Source organism: Gallinula chloropus, assembly GCF_964237585.1.
Source record: "Gallinula chloropus genome assembly, chromosome: 16".
In the NCBI taxonomy this organism is placed as follows: Eukaryota; Metazoa; Chordata; class Aves; order Gruiformes; family Rallidae; genus Gallinula; species Gallinula chloropus.
Window position 1 is genome coordinate 9,206,448 of NC_140101.1, and position 22,099 is coordinate 9,228,546.

At 49.9% G+C, this 22,099-nt stretch overlaps 1 protein-coding gene and 1 long non-coding RNA gene across 3 annotated transcripts; both read right to left on the reverse strand.

Annotated features, from left to right (window-relative positions):
* Nucleotides 1-390: 390 nt before the first annotated feature.
* On the reverse strand, nucleotides 391-6,826 carry LOC311197651 (somatomedin-B and thrombospondin type-1 domain-containing protein-like; the record flags this gene model as incomplete). Its single annotated transcript, XM_084271436.1, has 5 exons — nucleotides 391-508; nucleotides 1,099-1,275; nucleotides 2,999-3,077; nucleotides 4,036-4,230; nucleotides 6,589-6,826. The coding sequence occupies 5 exons, from the start codon at nucleotides 6,824-6,826 to the stop codon at nucleotides 391-393; spliced, it is 807 nt and encodes a 268-aa protein (XP_084127562.1).
* An 11,153-nt stretch (nucleotides 6,827-17,979) lies between these two features.
* LOC311197801 lies at nucleotides 17,980-21,438 on the reverse strand. 2 transcript variants are annotated; one of them, XR_014617659.1, is made up of 5 exons: nucleotides 21,418-21,438; nucleotides 20,866-20,966; nucleotides 19,833-19,975; nucleotides 19,076-19,189; nucleotides 17,980-18,316 (listed from the first exon to the last, which is right to left on the reverse strand). It is a non-coding gene; the product is annotated as an uncharacterized lncRNA (long non-coding RNA). The 2 variants fall into 2 exon arrangements; XR_014617660.1 differs by lacking the exon at nucleotides 21,418-21,438 and having other exon boundaries at nucleotides 20,866-21,222.
* Nucleotides 21,439-22,099: the final 661 nt, after the last annotated feature.

Consider the following 22,099-nt stretch of genomic DNA (forward strand, 5'->3'; position numbering starts at 1 on the left):
AGAAGGCACTTGAGTTAATTTATTTTGCATTGTTGATTCTTCATTGAGACTTTAGAAAAATAATAATTAAACCTTTTCTGGATGAATCCTTCTTTGGTGAATTTGTGCTCCTCACAAGAAAGGGGGAATTCACAAGAAGTCATCAGGGTCAGACAGGCCTCTCAGGGCAGGAAGAGATTGGCACTTCCCAGCCAGACTGATTTCTTTGGAAACGGAGGAATACATACAGGAGTATCAGGATGCCCCAGTACAGACAGAAGCCTCTTGGAAGTAAGTGACACAGCCTCTGACATGGGGAAGTCAATGTTTTGGTTGCAGTTCCTACTGCTGCAGCACATCGGTGCCAGACAAGCCATCACAGCACTCGCTTGCTGGGACTGTCAGGAGAAGTTAGATGAACAAGAAGCTGTGAACAGATGGACAGGAGCATGTGGCCAGCTGGCGAATTCTCTTCCAGGTTCCCTTGCACTGAGGGTTCCCTACCGCCTGCCAGTGCAGCAGCTGATTCCTGAAACACAGTCATAAGCAGGAGAAAGGTGACGTGCTGCATCTCCACTGCAAGGCAGTCTGTGCAGTGAGGGCATAAATCCCAGTTAGTTTACTAACATCGACTTTCACTCCATGGACCCAATTCTGCTTCTCTTCTGTAAAGAAGCAGCGACCACAGTGACCCCAAGGGATAATAATAGTGTGAAGCAAAGCTGTGGTCAGTCAGGGACACTGGACTGGAAGAACCCAGAGCAGCACACAGTGTAGATGTTAAGTCCAAAAGGATTCACAGAGACTGATAACCTTAGACGCATGGCTGGAGTGTCTTCAAAACAAAACAATCCAGAATTGTGGCACTTAAAAGTCAGAGAGATTTAGAAAACTGAGTGCAGGTACTCCCATGCTTCAGTCCTGGCTCTGCCCCTGGTTTAGCACATGAGTTGCACCAGGTCATTTCCTCCCTGCAAGAAACTCATGGTATACAGCAAACACCAGCTAATACAGATACAGAGCTCTCAATGTGCTGCATGCAGCTCTCTGAACTGGGATGAGCAGATCAAGGGGCAAGAATGAAAAATTAAATATGAAAACAGAAGTTAGAACACTTACTTTTTGCTTCCACTGCCATCCCCATAACAATGTAGACTTCTGGAGTCTAAAGCTGGGTGCTGACACTCCACACAGACGGTGTGGCCCTCCCTGAGATAGTGCATCCAGTGAGTGTACGAGTGGTGGCTGTGCAAGCAGCCTGGTGTGATGGCCACAAGCTGGAATTCAACACAGTACCTGCAGCCAAAATTACCATGTAGGTTAGCTCAGTAACCAGATGAGAGCCCTCCACCAGGCTGGAAGAGCCAGACTCACCTGCATGACCATCAATCACTAATTAAGAAAAACAAAAAACAAACAAACCCCACACACCCCAAGGTCATAAACACCAGAACATGTGGTCTCTGTGCATTTTGACAAGGTTAAATGGGGAACAAAGCTACTCTGCAGCTGTTTTCAAATTATAGCAGCTATCACTGGCATCTGTTTGTACAAATACAGACACAGATTGATCAAGCATTTGACTAAAGCAAGAAAAAAAAACAACAGAGAGGTCTTCTGATTCCAGGTCTGATATCCATTTGCAGAACCACACTTTATCCATCACCTTCAGTTACTTTTACAATGGATTTTGTAGTGTAATCTACAACAGGAGCTAAGATTCTCTCTGTAAAGGTTTTCCTTGTGATGATCTCCCTCCTCAGAGACAGAGCGATGTTGCCACATCTCGGTGGGAGGACTACCAGATGGACACAGCACGTCTGCCCTCTGTGCTTCTGCTTTTAACCAAACCTGAGAGGAAAGCCCAAAAAAACCTGGCTTTGTTTCAAGGGGAAAACCAAGGAAGTTCAATCATTGTCTATAAACACAGCAGAGAATTGGGTTCTAGTCTAGACTGGTTGTGTATCAGTCATCATGGGGATTTCCAAGTGCCTTCAAGTAGCACACTGAACCATGTGAGCACCTTGCTTCCTTGTCTTATCCAAAGAGAGCAAGGATAAGCAAGCATGTAATACAGCTGAGCTCACTTTTCCAAATTTTAACAGGGAAGTTCAAAAGAGGAGTCCAAGGGAGCCTCAGGGTGAACAGATGCTCTTTCCTTCAGACACTTAAGTGAAGGGGATGATGGATGTGCCCACACACTATGGAAATACTTCTATGCTGAACAGCATGTGAGGAAATAAATCAAGAAGTACATGGTGGCTTCATGCTTCAAGAGCAGCTCTGGGAAACTCTACACAGTGCTTACAGGAATGGCAGCGCTCAACAAGAAAAAGGCAAACCCACCAGGGACTGCAAAATGATCCCCTGGAGAATAACTCCCTTGCACAGCTGCATGAGAGGGGTTATAGGGTGGAAGATAACCCTTCCCATCAGCACTGTGTTGCTAGCAATAACCCCAACTGGGAAAGAGGAGGACTGGGAAGGCTGATCCCAGCTCTCAGGTGTTTGAAGCACCAGCCTGAAGGCAGAATGGCACAGATGGCTGTGTCTCAGAATGTAAAATGCAGCAGAGCTTTCTGCTCAACCCCACCTTTACCTCTGCTGTGCAACGGCAGCATTCCAGCCAGGGGCAGCTGAAATGGGAAGGAGATGAGCTTCCAATGCGACAAGGTAGCAAACTCTGCCCCTTGATTGAGAATTTACCCATTCATGTAAAGAAAGGGCAAAGTGCACCAGATTCCACAGTGGGAAGAGCTGAAGTGAGTGGTCTCTGCCTTTTGCCCACACAATCTGAAACAGGAGTGACACCATGAACAAAGAGCTGTATTACATGAAGGCAGATCCCCCAGCCTCACAGGCACTGCAGATACTGCCATCGCTGAGGGGAGAGCAGCACCCTGCCACCCTTCTGCTGGGATGCGCTGACTGATCAGCAAAAAGCTGCACCCAAAACTGCAACTGGAGAGGTGCTGGAGGTGGAGTATGACCGTGCCTCTGTGCTGAGCCTTCAACTTACCCTCCTCTTTCATTGCCATCAGCTGCAGCTCTTTTTTTCCTCGCTTTTCCAAACCCTCCTGTTGTTATTAGCGCTGGGACTGTGTACACCAAAGAGAAAGAGTACATACTGTCAGTGGCAACACTGCCCTAAGGCTGGTGTGTCTGCAAGACAGCAAAGACAGGGTTTTAATGTCATATGGCTTTACCTTCAGCAGGGGAAAAAATATCTAAGTTTGTATTTTCTTATTACCCATGACCAGCAACCATTTCACTGGAAAGGGAATCTGTGCTGTTGCCAGAATTTTGCCTGCGCAGAGTGAACCTACTTATCAGGAACACCCTAAAGACTGAGCAGGGAGGCAATATTCACTTCATACCAACTCTCAACAGCTTTGAGGAAGTCAGTTGGAGCCAACATCCAGACCAGCCAGATTTGGACCCCAAAATACCAGCAAAAATGACAAGAAGTTCCTCTAAAAATCAGTAAATGTATGCCATGAAAAGTTGATTTGAACAAACTGAAATCAGGGGTGGGAGGTTTTGCAGGAACTAGGTGGAGGGCCCCTCTGCCTGCACTCTGCTCCTGTACCTTGCCTTTGTTAGGTATTGCTCCTTTGTGACTTTTTGCAGATGACTCATAAATTAAAAAAAAAGGGGGGGGGGAAAGGAAAAAAAGTGCTCAACACCCAGTTACAGAAGTTTTAAACAGGCACAGATCTACCAACTCAATCAAAATGGCCAGAGACTTAAATTTACACTTGTGTATGTGGGATCACAGCCTCCCTGGGTATTTCACTTCAGAGACCTGGCAGATCACGGCAGAGGGCAGGCGCTGCTTCCAAATACCGTCCCAGGAAGGACACCTCTGAGCTCCGCTGCAAAGAGCCCAGTTCTCAGTTACACCAGGCTGAAAACAACTCTTTTCTAATACTGTGAAGACAGATCAGCTCTGCTGACCCAACCAAGAGTCCACCCCCCCTCCCTGCCTCCCCCCCCTCCACCCCTCCCCCCCCCCACCCGCGATTACCCAGGCACTTACATTTTTGTTGGACTTACTCAGGGACTGTTTGCACTCTGTTCCTTGCCGAGTCCAGTACTCCACACAGCCAGCCCTCTCCTCCAGAGGAGGACATGCTTCTCCTCCATTCCTGGGCTCCTGGATGACGTGTCTCCTCCGAACACGATACGTTGTCTTGCAAGGCTCTGCGCAGCCACTCCAGCCGCTCCACTGCGACACAACACAGGGGATAACTGGAGGAAGAGTAACAAACAGGAACATGGAAGGTTACAGGAATGATGTGAATGATGAGACTTCTCCAGAAAAGCCATTTTTTGACACAACCTTCCTTATTTCACACCTGTCCCACAGCTGTGTTGGGCTGTTCTCAAGAAATTATCCGCCCAGAAGCTCCAGCCATCCAGGTTAGTCCACACAGGGCCAGTCACTTCCCTCTAGCTACACTGCTGCAAAGCCCCCCCTGCAAACTGGGACCTGCACCAGAGGTGAACTGAGGAAAGATTTAAAATTAGACAAAGTCAAACTGAGCAGGAGGAGAAGGAAGACAAAGAGCCGGAGGAAAGAAGGGGTGTTGTAGACCCTTCATACAGATAAAGCCTAAAACATTACTGACCCCTCTTGTCAGACATCACATGGCAGATGATGACTAGCCATGGAGTTTGGACAGCTGTATAGCAGGCTGGTGGTGAGTTCAAGAAGCAGATTACAATACAACAGCTTCCACTTTGTACATGTTGGAACCAGTCCCAAAGTATTTTGAGGATATGACTCATGACTTTAAAATTAGAGAACCTGCACTAAGTAATGCTTCAAAAATCCTCACCTCTCTGAGCATCCCTACTTGCTCTCACACAGCATCCACCGTGTGGAACTCCTAAGCCTCGACCTCCAAGCAGCTGAAGAAATCCACTAAGAGCCACAGTGCTCAGCACCTTACAGTAACAGACATTCACACACTGATTTACAAAGGCATTCAGAAGCCTGAGTCCCACCTATATCCCTGGGAGGTAAGCTGCTCAATGCTGTTGTGAATCCCAGCCTTTCTGGGCAGCTCGAGCTTGATATCTCCCATGGAACACAGACAACCCCTAATCACTGCATTCACATCATTTGAAACTGCCCTAGTCTTTAGAAACTTCAGGAATATCTTTCAAACACTATTGCTTTTCTTCTTTCGCTGAAGTCATCAGAAGCAGCTTTTTAAACTTATTCAAATATTGGGAATTAAATCAATTAAATATCTGAGACAATTCATACATACGGCAGCACACCACAAAAAAAGGCTGCGGGTTGGATTGCAGGCTGCCCGACACTGCAACCCTCTTGTGCATCTCAGCTAGTCAGAATCTTCTGCTCTTTTCAGTTTTGTTTAACATCACACGTTTTTGCCTGAATGTTTTGCTTTACAAGTCCATTTGAAAGTAATTCCTTAGTGGTGAGAATAAAACAACTACTGAAAAAAGGCTGGCGATGAAGGCAGCACAAGTCAAAGTAGAACTGGTGGATCCCTTACATCCAGCACAAACAAATCGCAAGAAATAATGCAGAAATACCCCAGCCTGACAAAACCAGCTTTCTCACCAGACCTCCGTAAGCAGGACTCTGTTATTCCTCCAGTGAGCCAGGAGGGGTCCCTGTCCATCCCAGTCACCCCAGATGACTGCTGAGAGCGGGACGATTCAGACACAGCGGTACTGAAGAAGCACCCAACAGCCCAACCACATTCAGACATCAAAGGTACCAGGACATCGAAAACCAACTAAGACAGCCCTCCCCTGACAGCCAGACAGCAGACAGGCAGCTGCACCCCTGCAGACCCAGGGTACCCTGTGTCAGGGCAGAGGTGAGGGAGGTTTATGGGTTCCCATGAGTGGCACTTCTACACATTCTGTTGCACTTGGGAGCTGTTGGTCTCCAGACCTGCCCACATCCTCATTCACAGGCATAGCTTGTTTAAAATCACTTTGGAATGTACTAATTTCCCACCCATTTTCCAGCTCTCTCTTGAAAGGAAAAAGGCAATTAAATCACGGGAATGTCTGCCCATCTGCCTAGAGCAAAACTCCACTAAGGCGCAGCTATGCAGGTTAACAGCAGCATCACAAGGCGTTATCTGCGCAGAGAACTACTCGAGGGTGCTGTTTGTGGGAAGGGAACATGAGAACAGCACTGCTCACTAGAATAGCTTATCCCTCTAACTCCCATCTGCACTTCAGCAGAAGCCGTTTATAGAGGGAGTGCTGCTGTGGACCCCAGGTTGCCCCGGGGACCCCGGCACGGGCACCGTGCTCCAGGCTCTCCTCTGCAGCGGGAGCTGCGGCCACACGCTGCAGCTGTGGATGCCCTTTGCAGCCATGTGCAGGTTAACACGAGCAGCAGCTCTCATCCCATCCACTCCAGAGCCAAAGTGATCGGGGGATTCGGACTCGGTCCCATTTCATGTTGCCTGTCCTGTACAAACATCCTGTCCCGGGGGACCTCAGCATCCCCGAGACCCGCAGCATCTCTCCGTCAGCCCTTGCATCCCTCCCAGCAGCGTCCGGCGGCGCTTTTAAACGCCGGGGGCAGGCAGGTCTCGGCCAGCCACTCACCTGGGCAGGTCTCGGCGTAGTCGTGGCAGCAGTCGAGGGTGCGGGCACACGCCTGGTCGCAGTAGCAGGGCCCGTGGGAACCGTCGGGCCGCCAGCCGGTGCTCAGGCAGGCCGGGTCGCGGCCCGGGCAGCACAGCCCGCGGGAGGCGCAGCCGGCGGCGGCGCGGCGGGACAGCGCCGGCAGCGCCAGCAGCACCGGCAGCGCCAGCACGGCGGCCCAGCGGGGGCATCCCGCCATGGCGGCACCTTCGCTCCCCGCAGCCCGGGACGATCGGCGGCTCAAAGGCGGCAGGAGGAGAGCGGACGCCGAGGGAGAAGGAGCCGGCTCGCCTCCCCCGCGCCCCGGCCCCGCCGCTGAACGGGGGAAGGCGGTGGGGTGGGGCGGGCCGGGCGGAGCCCCGGCGCCACCCGCCCGGACGGAGGGGCTGGGGAGCTGCGGTGTCACCGGCGTCCCCGTCCCGGGCAGCCGCTCCCCGCTTCTCCCGGGCGGTGCGGGGGAGAGGGGTCGAGCCTGGACTGCGCAGCCTAAAGACGCGCGGACCGCCGCGGGCGCGCTGGGTACCGGTTCCCTTTATCTCCCTGACGCTGCCGTAACGTCTCTTTGCCTTAACCTCCCTGGCATCCCTGGCTGCCCCTGCAGCCGTGGTTCTGTTCCCGCAGGCATTTAACACAAAAAGGGGGTCGTTTCTGCACCGGCTCCTGCTAGCCCTTTACCAGCCAGGTTATCATAGAGATTAGAATAAAAACTAAATTATAAAAGAGGCCAATTTTTGACAAATTTAACTCCAGTTTATCTCAGAAGTTATTAAAAACCCCAAAGTACTTGATTCCCAGTACAGCAGCTTGTAAGAAATGCAATCCGGATGGCTATACCGCCTCCTTACAGAAACACTGACTTTGCTGCTTACTTTCAGACACAACAAACCTGAAGTGGTTAGAGCCACTCCTGGGAATTATTTAGCTGTTCAGGAGGAAGCTAAAAGCCTTACAATAACTTTGACCAAACAGGCTTGCTCTAAAATATTGATCACAACAGATGTTATGCCTTGCTAAATACTGAACTGGAACTTACAGAACCCACCCACTGATTATTTGTGGCTGATGATGCTATTGTACTGCTGGTGGGTATGGGCAGAGTGTTCCCACTTCAGGGAGGCTGCAGAACAGATGCTTTTAGAACAGAAAACAGGATTAGAGGACGGGCTAACACCTTCATCATGTGCAATGCTGGAGGCATGGGAGCAAAGGAGATCTGGCACCGCACCAGCTCAGGCATATCATGGTAAATTGTTACGAAAAGATAAGGACTAAAAGGAACTTTAGATGTCTGTAGCAAAGGACAGAATCTCGTTTTCTTGGTATCGGTCAGATATTGTCACCTTGGAAATCACACGTGTAACAAATCCTGCAGTGGGCAAGAGGCAAAAGGGCCAGGAGAGGAAAGAGAAGATGCCACAGAGCCTAAAAAGCTGGAATTTAACGATACCAAATGACTCTGCCAGTGAGTCATTCACTATGTGACCACGGCTAAGTAATTTAATCAATATATGTCTCATTCTTGATCTGAACAGGAAGGACATTCAAAAGGAGGTTGCATTACTCACCTAGTTAGTCAACACAAACCCAGAGGCCTGTGTGTGTGGCTCTTGCACAATTAACTGGGGGGCAGTAACAGAGAGCATTTCCCAGGTGTTTCTGCTTCCAGTGTGATGCTGCCATGCTTCAAGTCTCCCTGCCAACAATTGTTGAGGTTGGAGGAACACTTTCAATGTTATTCTAAAACACAGAAAACTGGCTGAATGAAAATTAGCTTCAGAAAGCAATGCATCTGCATAAGGTCTGCAATTCTGACTGACCACGTTGGGGAAATGTGATCTGGGTCCAGACGTCTCAGTGGGCCTTATTTGCAATCCACTCCTACCTCTTGGGAGCAAACTTTGTTGCTTATCTCCCGTTCCCAGTCTGAAAGTGGTAGTTCTCCCTTGTTATGGTTTGACACAACCCTCAGGATTTTTTAGAGTCTGTTGTTTGGGGATTTTTAGTTGGTTTGGAGTCTTTTTGATGGATTTTTTTCTTTTGTTTTCCTCACCCTGCCAGGCTCAGGTGGTAGTGTTAAGGAAGATGAAGAAATCATGGCAATGCTGGACAACATCAGCCCAGCAACAGATTTTTTGCAAGACAATTGCTGAGTCTTAAAGTGGGACTGTTGGCCCTATGAGAAATGTTGGAGCCAAGCAAGTATGCTTTACAGAAAGGAAATGTGTCTGGTCCATGTTACAAGGAGAGGCTCAGCAGCAGAACAGCTTACAGCACTCTCCTTGTGCCTTCCCACCTACGGGGAACACACCAAGAGGCAGCTCACTATGGCAGGTGGAAATGCACCTTTATCTCGTTCAAACCCAGCTGCCTTCCCAGCTGGCCACGCAGGGTTCCTGCCCTCTCGCTCATTTTCCTTCGCTTAATTAAGCTGCACTGTGCTGGAGCTGCCACTGACCCAGTTCCCAGAGACCCTCCTGCTCCCCTCATTAACTCTGAGGGGCAGGAGGATGTGGCAGAAGGAAAGTCCCTTCCAAGGGACAAAGGGAAGCTCACTCTCACTTTCACTCTGGGTAGTTAATCAGTGTCCCTGCTGGCACCACAGGCTGATCCACCCATCTGTGGAATTGCAAATGCTGTCCTATACCAGCCCCTTCTTAAACTTTAGTTTGCCAAAACATCCCTCTCCCAAAAGGAAAAGTGAAAATTACTATGTCAGCTAGATAGGATTTACCAGGACTTAACACAGGATTTACCCCATTCCCCAGTGTTCCCTGCCCCCCCTTGCCTCTATGCCCTTGTCACCTAACAAGTTTTACATACATTGCAAGCGTGTTAGGACAGCGGCCTTGTCTTTGTTCTGTGCACAGTCCCTTGTGCAGGACTTGAATTCCTGTGCATTCCAGCAATAAGGAAACTCACAGAGCTATCAAAGTGCAGGACCAAAAGGAGAAAGGAAAAAAAAAGGGTTCTGGTGTAGAGTATCTGATTTTACTTTCCATTGTCACAGCCAAGTCTGTAAAAGCATAGAAGGAAAGTAGCCAACTGAGTGATCTGATTTCTTGGAGCCAGTTTCTACAGATACATGAAGGCCACAGGAGAGCTGTCTGCAAGCTCAGGCAAACCCTTCTCCAGGACTACAAGGGATGCACTGTTTCTTCATTATATTTTAGCAAGAAGCAGAAGTTCACACAAGCTTTCAAGAACACGACACAAATCAACAACAATGGCAACAGTACTTGTCTAAAAGAAGGCAAAGGTCCACCTGCACTTTAGCTGCTGTGAGCAGGTAGTAACTTGAAAATCAGCTCCTGCAGCAGGGTCTGTTCCTGCTGCCTTGCCTCTTGCACCCCCTGATCATGCAAAGGTGCACTTTTCCAGGCTTTGCTGGTGAGAGGTTTAGCACACATGGTCCTAAACTATGTCCTGCTGGGCATAGAGGAACACAGGAGGAATTCCAGTTGCACATAGCAACTTTGTTCTTAGCTTTTAAATATCAGCAGGGAAGCAAAGAAACCCTCAGAAATGTCAATGTTTTCAAAGAAAAGCTGGGGCAAATGATCATGCATCCTACCACTAACTTACTGGATAGAAACAGTAAAACTCCAAAACCAGGAAACCCAGCAAGAGGCTGAGACCTTTTGGGATGGTTGATAGACTTTGCTTTAATGACAGGCAGCACTTATATGAGTCAAACCTACATGCCAAGGCTCATCAGCCCTGTGCCCTTTGGAAGCTGAGCTCCTAAATTGTAACTATGTAAAACCTTCCATCCATTTCTTCCTATCCTATCATCCTGTTTCTGGGGATATCCCCCTTCACGAAACACTGCTTCAGCATCCTCTGAAACAGGCTGTTTCACTTTAAGCAGTATTTACATTCAGGTACCACCTTACATTTCCTCTTGCTCCTCAGGCTGCTCAGCGTGTGCCCTCACACCCTGCCTGCCTGAGCTGCAGACAAAGCGCAGCAGAGGGGACGACCACCAAGGTGAAACCAAAGAGACACTGAACTGCCCCATGCTGTTCTTGACTAACTCTCCCTTTCCAACTGCCCATTATGTTTGTGCCTGACTGATCAGGCAGAACAGGGGCAAGCTGGCCTCATGCCGAGGCCAAAGCAACTGCTGTGGTTTTGTGTTCCTGGCACTTACCTGATTCTGTCGTTTGCTGAATGTTTTCCCATCCCAGATCTTTCCCTCTGCAGGGCAAATAGGAAAAAGAAGCCTCCAGCTCCAGAAATCAGGGAACACATGCAAGAAACACCTGGCTGTCTCCAAGGATTTACCCTGCCTGGCTATTCTGTTGAAGTCTTTCACCTGAGCTTTTACTGTTTGTGTCATTCATGTTTAACACCCTTCCCCTTGCCCTGGCATCAGGAAATCTCTGAAGCACCTCAGCCCTTCTCTCCATCCTAGGCCCTGAGGATGTGTCTGTCCTAGTCCCTCCAGCTCTCACCAAACAAGCTCAGTGCACACAGCTCTTTCCTAAGACTGATCAAAGATGCCCCTTGCACAAGCTGGTGCAAAGTGTCCCCTTATTCATCCTCAGAGCTGATGGAACCATTCCAGAGCAGAGAGCAGAAACAGGGATTTGAGCTCAGACCACTGCTCTTAAAGCACTGAGCGTTTATTCATCCACTAGAAAACCTGCACTGGGTCAAAACAAAGACCTGTCTGCCCCCAGTATGTGTCTTCAATAGTGGCTAATAGCAGATGCCCAGGAGGGAATGTGAGGCAGGTTGAATGTATGGTAGCATTTCCCCAGAATGCCCTCATGCTTCTGGTAATTTCACCTTCAGGGTTTCCTAAGCCTCAGTCTGTGTCTTACACAAATTCCCTCCCATATTAAGCTCATGTAAACTTTCAGCACCCACAGTCTTTCATGGCATGATTTTAATTTGAACCCCTAGTTCTTGTAGTGGAAGAGAAATGCAACAATCAATTCTCATTTACCTCCTCAAGGCCACTTTGGGTTTTCAGATCTCCACTGAGTTCTCCCTTAATCATCTCACCTGCATGCTGAGCAACCACTCTGCTGGGATGGGCTGCCTGCCCAGTGCTGTGAGAGATGCCACCATCCCAGCCTCTGGGCAGCAGCTTCTGCCTTGTGATCTCTCTGCCATAGCTGCATTTCTAACTTCTAGTTCCTCACCTGCTCACCTCACAGTTGTCCCTCTAGCCCTTCTTTAGGTTAGCTAACCCTGGACTGCAAAAGAAATTGCTGCTGTGGATGTGGTATTGCTTTCCCACCCCCTGTACCATATGAATTCATGCACTTAGGGCCAAGATTCACCCAGTTCACACAGGCAGGTAATGAGGTCTTAGTGCTGAGAAATAGCATCATGTGTGAAAATACCCTAATGCGAGATTTAAAGCTTTTTGTCTTTCCTTTGACAGCCTGAGAAGAATAATAGTAAGATCTGGAGGAGCTGCTGATCTACTTTCACACCTGCTTCTGCTTTCTTAAAATGCCTGTCTGCCTGCTTACCCCGGCACCCTGGGCAGAAAGCTGGGATTGAAAAAGTGTTGGGGGTCAGGAAAGGGAGGAGGACTAATCACTGAGTCTTAGAAAAGGCTTATTTAAGAAAAGATTCAGGTGGAATTTTCTTTTCTCAAGACCAGTAAGCAAAGAATAGATCTGCAGGGATCCTAACACCGCTTCACTTGGTGGAGTTTCAAATGCAGCACTGCCATTGCCTCCTTCACAGCACCTTAGAAGTGCCTTTAAACAGCATTCCCCTTCTGCACACATCTGCTCATTTTTAGCACACACATGCATGGGAGAAGAATTGATAACAAGCAAGATTGAGAGTTTCCTGAAGAAAAATCAGATTACAAGCCCATGTATGTGAGATTCTTCTGTCTCAGTAATGCTTTTGCTGGGCCTTCACAGACTAGGGGAAAATCCAAGGTCTGACTTGAATGCAAACCTGCTCAAGGCTTTTATTCTGCTTAGGGGAAGGAATATTGCTGAGCATCATTAAAATTCAGAATATCTTTTTGGATATTGTGTTCTTTTGTTTCCCTATCGATATCTCAGGTCTCCATCAGGGTAAGGGAGCCCTTTCAGTAAGCAGGTCAATCAGACGCACACTTGGCTTCAATGACTTCCTGGTAAATCTCAAATTCACCCTTACACATGTCCTTTCCCAGTAGGTCTTTCACTCTTGGGCACTCTGTGCCTGCTGCTCATGTGGTAATACACAGATAATCAAGCACTGGATTATTGCCAGTTTCCAAGTGTTTGTGTTAAATAACTTGTTTGTCATGCAACAGCAAACAGACTGACAACACACATTACATGCACCTTTCAGCTGGCAATATTTGACCTCTGTGGTCAGTGTGTTAGAAATTGTCTGAAACTCCTGCCTTAGAGATCAGTAGTAGGACTCACCTTCAGAATACACCTTCCCTTTCCCAACGGACTCACTGCCTTGAATGATGACAACTGAACTGAAAACACAAGGTATTAGGGAAATTGGTGGGGGTAAAGCAATGTCTACAGAAGCTGCAGGTGTGCAGCACAAGTGCTCATACTGCGAGCTTCTGAGCAAGGGAAGAGGCAGAGCTTAGTATGCCTTCTGACTGAGAAATGGTATCCAGAAGTTAGCTGTTGCCTACGGGACAGGCTCTGTCCTGGATGGATGTGCAAGCATTCCAGTATCTGTGGGAGGATCAAAAGCACAAGCCTCACCCTTTCAATTAAAGAGCAGCCCTGAACCAGGAGCAGTTGGCTGTTTTAGACATTGTGGCCACCCACAGTGGGAACTGTGAGCACATGTGGAGTGGAAAGCATGTGCTACTCCAGGCCAGCCCCTGGGTGCTGACATACTGCCCCATCTTCAGAGCACAGCTCTCAGGAATGGGCTTCAGGGAATCCATCTGAGCCAGCAGCGCTGTGTGGGGCTGCATCTGTTCACCTACCACCCTCATGCACCAGCTGAGCCTCCTCAGTGTCCTGGAAGGACACCCAGCAGCCTGGCAGAGACGGAAAATGTGCCTGGCTGCTTTGTGCAGTCAGTGCTGACACCACATCTACAAAAGTCTCTCTATCTGGCCCCAGGCATCCTCACTGAAGGTGGTTACATGAATCCAAGGGAGTTTGTGTGAAGTAGAGAAATGAGAATGGCCCTTGGCTTTAATACTTGCTTTCAGAAACGACCAAGTTTATTCTCAGCACAAGAGGGAAGACTTCAAGGTGACCCAGCCACAGCATTCAAAACCAGACAGAGCAAGCAGTGAAGTGTGGTGGACATTTTTCTTAACATAACTCTAAAGAAATCAGGCAGATTTCACTAACACTAAAGAACCAGGTAACAGACAGAAATGATCCTGAATGTTCCCATGAACCCAAATCAACATTAAGGATTAGAATGGAAATCCTTTAATTTATACCATGGTCTAGCACAAAGAATGTTTTTACCCATCACCAAGACAATAGTTAGTACCTGCAAGCTGTCAGGTGTTTCCAATCCACATTAGGGACTTGTGCCCGTTTCAGTCACTGGAAGGCCTGTGGCAGGGGCTACATCCAGTCCTTGCTAGCCTCATGTTGGCACCAAGCAGAGAACCAGGTGAAGAGAATTCCTTCAGAGCCCGAAGTTCCCACTTCAGTACAATGGAAAACCATGGCTGGGACTTCTCTCCAGAGGTCACTTCTATATGGGTTTAGCACCAGCCTCTGGTAAACATCATGGGGCAAAGAAGAGATTGTGATGCGCACTGTGAGCCTCAGCAGAAAGCCAGAGCTCTCACCATCCCCTCTCCATCCACCCTGTTGAGAGCACAGCAGTCCTACCTCTACACAGTGAGTGGAACCTGAGCATGAGCCAGGTGGTCAGACCCACAGAAGTTACAGCAGGGAGCAGAGGGACACAAACTGCAGTTTTCTGCAGGACAGAGGCTGCCAAAGACAGCCAGTGCAGGGCCAAAGGGCCTGAGCCCCCTGTGCCCCACACCCAACACTGTGTATGGAAACATGTTTATTAAAAGCAACACCAGGCAGAGAAGCAATTTGTGCTAGTTCCCTCTCAAATGCTCACGGCACCAAGAAACAGCTGCTTGATAAAGCAAACAGCTGCTTAAATGTCCCAGCCCCGGATTCCAGAGTTCAGTTTTAAACATCATCTAATACAGCATTGCCTGTTCCTGCTGCAACTGACAGAACTGACAGCTCTGTATTCATCCTCACTGCCCCACTGAGGCACTTCAGAGCAGCCGAACATCAGCTCTAGACATGCTGTGATTATCCCTTGCAGTCCTCTGAGAACTAGAAGGGAGCTGCCCATGCAGAGAACAAGCTGTGAGCCAGCCTCTGTTCACATCCTGGCCTTCATCTCCTTATTCCAAACACACACCACACACAAATCGACCAGTGCCTGCAGAAGTCAGGCAAGCAGTGGGACAATCAATGCCAAAATGCTCTGAGGAGTGTTAATACCCCCCACCCCAAATCAAAAGGCTACACTGCGAGATTTTTCACATGGGGGATCCTACCTTCATGCTTGATAAACACAACTAAGTTTGTTTGGAGGCTCCTCTAGCATCCAGGAGGCTCACTTCATTACTGGGCTGTAAGACAGTTGTGTTTGGAAGTCCATTGCAGCTCAAGTTTTTTAATAGGTTATGGTTACACACAGGAAAGTTACCTGAGCTCACAGCATCCCACATTGCTGAGAGCCCACAGCTGGTCACAGCCAGGTTCAGCCAGGTGTCCAGATCTCCATTATCAAGTGTGTGGAGAAACAGCAGAAGGTAAAATATCCCATACAACAGAAAAACCCAGATGCTGTGGTACTAAAGACCATGACCTCTGGTGTGTGTTTACCATCTTGGCCTACCACACACCCTTGTTTTCCTGAAACTGTCCAGACAGACATTTGGTAAAGGCAGACCTTTTTGAGCATGGTGTGTGGGAATTTGGAACAACACTGGGAAAAGAGTGCTGAGGGATGCTCTCTAGACCCAAACTACTTCCAGAAAAAACATTAGAGAGGCAGATATGAGATGAAGCTACAGTTAAGGTACCCAGCTGTTTGCAGGCATATCACAAACTCCAGCGGATGAAAGCTTTGAAGCAAAAGCCAAGCAGTACAGAAGACTTCCTCAACTCCTCTAAATAAAAGCCTCTCTGACAAGTTCAGGTGTTACTTTTAGTTTTGCCTCCACTTTGTCACACTTGTTCTTACAGGTAAGCTGACTACAGCACACTGCTGTAGTAACAAGGCAAAAGCATTCTGCCCATATACACACAGAACGAGTCAAACTAACACGTTTCAATGAAGAAACCCCATCTAACCCCCACTAAGCTTTGGGCACCGCATGCACACAGCTCCCCCTGCAGCTGCCAGGCCAGAGGAGATCTCTAGACTTGACTCAGTTCAAGTCCACCATCAGCCAGTCCCTGCACCCAGACTGGGGAGCAATCCCAGGTTGTTTACAGCACACAAGTTACCTTCAGCTGTCTTATGCAAATGTGCAACAGCAGCAATGCATGAACCCTGACCTGAGCAACTTTTCTTGAGCACCAATAACACACACACATTACTTCAGTTACACCTGCCTCACAACCAGCACTCTCCACTCCTTAAAGTGTGCTTGTAGATAATGCTCATTAAATTATCAAAGTAGTTATATTTGCAGCAGTTCTGTCCTTCATCAATACGTTATTTCAAGAGATTATGCTGTTTACATTAACTGCATGAGAAAAATCTCTGCCCACTTTAATGAAAGAGCCCTTTAAATGCTGATTAGCAGCTCATTTTCCAACACTGTTCTTTCCTACTGAACATACAAGATAAAGGCCACTATCACTTTAGGTATCAAATCCCCTCCCAGAACACCAACATTTATTAATGCTTTTAAGTGGCAGGAATATCCCCTAAACTTGTAGTTGCCTGAAATAACTTCCCATGCATCACAGCATTAATTAGACTGTTATCAGGCAGTAAAAATAACACTGCAATACTCTAAATGCTGCAGGAAATAATTCCCTAAGCATCTCCTCAGTCTGTTAAACATGCCTCCCTTTAACCTTTCAGCTGCTCCAAGCTGAATTGTCACCATTGGGTTAAGCAGCTCCCAGCACACACCCCTCCCTCCCCATGCATCCTGCTTTTGGGCAGCAGCTGCACCCATGTGGTATTTAACAGGTGACCCCTCAGGTACAGGCCAGCACAATCCCAGGCCTTGCCACACAAGAGCTGCCAGGCAGCTCTGCTCCCCAGGAACCTAAGGAGGCTGCACCTAAGGAGATTGGGTTTTATCCCCCTCCCAAGCCCCCAGCCCTGCTGTGCTACATCTCAGCAGCCACGCTCAGGGAACAGCTGCTTCCATCATTAGGGATGGGGTTAGAATCTGAGCCTGCTGCCAGACAGGATATAGGTTTACACAGCAATTCTTCACAGCAGCTTGACCTGAAGGAGCTATGTACGTCACCTGCACTGCCAGTGGGGTGTGCAAACACTGCCAGAGCAGGACCTGCATGGGACATCTGCCAAGGCCTGTTTGCCTGCCATCACACTGACACCACTCTTGGCTCAGGCTAATAGGCACAGCAGACCATTCCCCCTCCTCTCTCCCGGGAGAACAGACTCCCCACCACTTAACTCCTCTATATGTGCAGACATTGCACAGCACAGGTGGCCCAACTGGTTTCTGAGGCCAAATGTGTATAAACAGTTGATCTGGGCATCAGAGGTACAAGACATCCTAGGGCACTTGACTACCTTTCTCCGGTATTAGGAAGGCCTTTAGCTTCCTCTCCTGTAGTGGCTCCCTACAATCCAGATTAAATTCTCCTGCTCTGCAAGCCTGGAAGTTTGCCAAAGAGCATCCAGGGGAAGCTGCAGGATCTGAACATGTGCCACAAACACCTAACCCAAAGGAGCAGTCCTACTAGCTGAGAATAACCCTATCTTCACGGAGAATGACAGTTTCCTTCCCACACTGCCATCACTCCAAGATGTACGAATTTGCAGAGCTACAGTGACTTACACAGGAACACTGTGAGCTACACTACACCTCTTACCAGGACAGCTACAATCCCCACTGAGTTACATTCTACATCCAGAATCTAAGGGAGAAGCTGAGGGAGAGCTGTGCCAGAGACACAGAAAGTACAGACTACACCTCTCCCTTTGGCCCTGGTTGACTTCTGGCGCCCCGAGCACTGTGCCCCAGTGTGGTTTCCTGCAGCACAAGGTGCCACACATCCTGGCAAAGCCCTTACACTTCAGGGTACTGGAACCCATGAGCTCACACCCCTTTCCCCTAGCTCCAGGCAACTCCACATAAGCAGCCATTACAAACAATTAGGAGACCAAGAAATGAGCTTTTAACAATTAACCACTAGCTGAACGCAAACAGCACTGAAGTTTTATTAGAAATAGGCTCTAAAACCAGTACAGAAATGCAGACAGTGCTGCAGCATACAAGATGCCCCTTCCCCACTCTACAGACTGTCAGTGATGCATGACTAAAGCTTGCAGGGTGACAGGAAAGCCAAGACTTGGAATTCCTGCCCTCTCATGTCTCTTCTGCCTCTCCTGCTAGCTCTGAGAAAAGACCAGAACTGTTGCAAGGTGATGAGAGGGCTGTAGCATGGAGAGGGACATCGTTGGCAGAAGACAGCCAGCTGCTGGTGCACTGAAGTCACAGCAGGTCCCAGGATGACTTACGACAAATTTCAACCTGCCAAGAAAATAGCCAATATTTTGTCAGTCCACTACTGCAAACAAATAGGTCACATTTATGCTCCTCAGATACAGGCCACCAAGCAGACTTTGGAGAAACAACAGCTGCACAACAGGCACATGAACAGCAAGCCAAGGCTGTAACTAAATGAAGCCAGTGACTCTGGCTCTCTCATTGAGAACCCCCCATTTGGGGGGAAAAATAAGAAAAAACTAATGTAATTCTTTCATTTCTGATCCTGAAGGCTCATGTATGTCAGTCAGTGTTGCTATGATGATATACATTTCACCAGAAGATCGTGATGTCTGCAAATATGCAGTTTCCCTGCAGTAGAGGTGCAAGGGCACATGGCCTCAGCATACACCCACGAAGGGAAGTGAAGCTTCTTGATCTATGGAATTAGTGTAGTTAAAACAGATGTTTGCATCAGCATTGCCAATCTGCTGGGGAAAAAATCTGAAGTCATGACTGATTCATGACTCTTCAGCTGAACATAAAAAGGCAACCATTAAAATTTGAAAAATCTTCCTGTCCATTACAGCTGACAGGTTGTTATTCCCTGCAGGAAAGATGGAAACTTGAATATTTTGACATGTATGTTATGTTGGGTTTAACGCTAAAAAGGCCCCGCCACAATGCTCAAATGTACACATCTGTCAAAGCACTGCAGAAGCAACTCCCCCCTTGCAAAACGGTGTTTTCCCCCCCCCCACCTCTTTATTTAAACCAGTGAACCCAAGTGGATCAAAGACTTACCATTCTCCCCTGCCAGCCACAGCACATATGGTGGGAGGAAGCCAGGCAACTGCCCTCATCACTGCCAGCCAGGACTCCCAGAGGCTGAACATCCCCAACCGCCTTTGCAGTGCCCTACAAGTAAAGCCAAAGGGAATAGTTAGCACCAGGCCCTGCCAGGCTGTGGGACACCACAGTACTTCCTTGCTGGTGCATCAGACATGATCTGGCTTGAACAGTAAGAAATCAACACTGTCGCTCTGATGGGGAAAAAAGTCAAGTCATCACTTACACCAGCGAGTCCCCAGGAATTAGGTGGCTGTAGACCCACAGCAGCTATGCTACACAAACATCCTCCCCCAGCAGATCTGCAAGGGCAGAGTGAACTAGTAGCAGAGTGGGTAACAAAGCCCTACACACTCGACCATCAATACTTGAATCTGGTCAGCAAGTGGCAGGGCAGAAAAGATTTAACACCTCCCTCACAAAGGGACACACCATGAGCCTGCCCTTCAGTGGCTTGCAAATTCTCATTCACCAGCCACACCCACCACTTTTAACATGGTGGAACAGAAGACAGGAAGGACCTTTTTGCAGTACTTCTGCATGAGGCTTTTTTTTTTTTTTCTTTGCTAGGCTAATGCTCAAATTTACACATCAGTAAAGTCTTCAGGGACAAAGACTTTTCAAAGCAACTTGCTAGTAGAAGAGTACTCCCACACACACTTTACAAAATCTGATTTAAACCAGCAGCCAACAGTAACTTTTAAGGACTTACCAGTCTTACTTGCTAGAAGTTCAAGCAGAGCGGAGCCAACCAGGCCATAATTGTGCATGTTATCACACAACTGAATCCTGCCAGCCACAGCCATCACACCAGGGCTCCCAGAGGCTCAACACCCCTGCCACCTCTGCAGTGTCCTACAAGTAAAGCCAAAGGGAATAGTTACCACCAGGCCCTGCCAGGCTGTGGGGCACAGCAGTTACTACTTTGCTGGTGCATCAGACATGATCTGGCTTGAATAGTAAGAAATCAACACTGTCGCTCTGATGGGGAAAAAAGTTAAGTCATCACTTACACCAGCGAGTCCCCAGCAATTAGGTGGCTGCAGACTCACAGCAACTGTGCCCCCCCTCCCCAACCCCAGCAGGTTGGTATGTTTAACAGGCACATGGGACAGGGCAAATACTGCAAAAGCAGAGTAAAATACACATGTATGCGTTGAGTTACTGCAGCAGAGCACAAGACAGATGTAACAGATGAGGCAGGCAAAGTGAACAGGTTGTGCCCTTCCTAGGCCCAGCCCTTCACGGCCATGCCAGCTTCCTGCCCTCTTAACACGGAGGCTGGAGGTGACATACCCAGATGCTACGCAGTCGCAGCCGCCAGGCCGAGGGATCTGCCTGGCCATGAACACCACGTGTCCCAGGCTGCCATCACTGCTGCACCTCCCGGCTCCCAGAGCCCGCTCCGTCCCACACGCGGCCTAATGACCGGCCCTCAGTCCACGGGGACCCTACATGGGGCTTGGAGCTGTAAGCCCACGCCCCACGCCAGGCTGCTGGCTGCTCATCCCGGCGGACCCGCCGCCTCACACACGAGGGGCGAGGGGAGGCACACAGGGCCCGGTCACAACGCTCCTGCGGGAGGGACCCGCCTCTGCCGCCACCCGCATAGCGCCTGCGCTGCGGGTCAAACCTACGCACGGGCAGCGCTCAGCTGCAGAGGCGGCTCGGGAACTGCTCTGAAACGCAGCGTACACACTACACACACGTATATATTTAAACCAGTGACGACTTTAAGGACTTACCATTCCCACCTGCCGGGGTCCCGGCGCGGCGAGCAAGCCGCGCACCCGGCCCCCCCGCACGCCTTCCGCCGCCGCATCGCGTCTCCCGGAGTGCCCGGCACCTGCGAGCAATGCCGAAGGGAAGAGTTAGCAGCGGCCCTGCGAGCGCCCGGGGCACAGCGGAGCTCCCCGCTGGTGCATCAGACGCGATCTGGCTTGAACAGTGGGAATCAACAGTGTCGCTCTGACGGGGAAAAAACCTGTCATCACTTCCACCAGCGAGTGCCCGGGGCCGCGCACCCGCCCTCCTCGCGCGTCCGGGGAAGCTGATTAAGAGTTTCCCGGGAACGGCGGCCGCTCAAGCCGATAGAGAGGGGCTTATGGACGAGGTCCCGAGGCTGAGAAGAGGCGGCCATGCTGCCGGCCCACGCGGCCCCGGCCGCTCCCTCAGCGGCCGCACAAGGAGGCGACGCCGGCGGCTGCCAGAAGCGCGCTCGGGCGGAGAGGGGCCACTGAGGAGCGGCAGAGGGGTAAGCGCAGGCCCAGCACCCACCCCACAGCCCACTACCGTACCGCAGTCACCTCAGCCATGTGGGACGAAAAGAATGGGCGGCTCTCCGGGAGAGGCTTTATAGGGACCTTGGCCCCGCCCCGGACCCGCCCACGCTGGGGGGGCGGGCTCAAGCGCCATGTCGGGCGGTGCCGCGCAGGGTGGCTGTGGGAGGGTTTTTTTCTTTTCTGTGTTCTCCCCGCGCACGGGTCCGCAGCCCCGTGGGAGACGATGGGTTGAAGCGCCCATTCCGCGCTTTGGCGGGCTCGAAGCCGGTGAAGGGAGGGGTGGCGTGAGCTGCGCCCGGCCTCGGGGGCGGCCTGGCCGCCATTTCGCGGCGAAGGGAAAGGAGGTTGGGCGTACTCGGCCGCTGCTCCCTGGCCCAGTTCGCCTCATGGCGGGGCGCGCGTTGGGTGCCGGCAGCCCGCTCCGGGCCCGCTGTCGCTCCTGTCTGCGGGGACGGGTGATAGCGGGCGCGGGCGGTGGGTGCAGCCGGTTCGCCCGTTCCCCGGCCGGTGGCTGCAGGGCTCTCGGGTCCCGGCACCCGCGGCACTGAAACCGGGCAAGTGCTGCAGGGACCCCGGCCTGGGGCATCCGTACGGCTTTTCTGCTTTGCCAGGGTGGGCGAGTATGGAATTGTAGGTTAAACAGTTTGCCACTGAGTAATGTGAGGAAAGGAGTAGAGAGCAAAGGACGTGTCTTGAA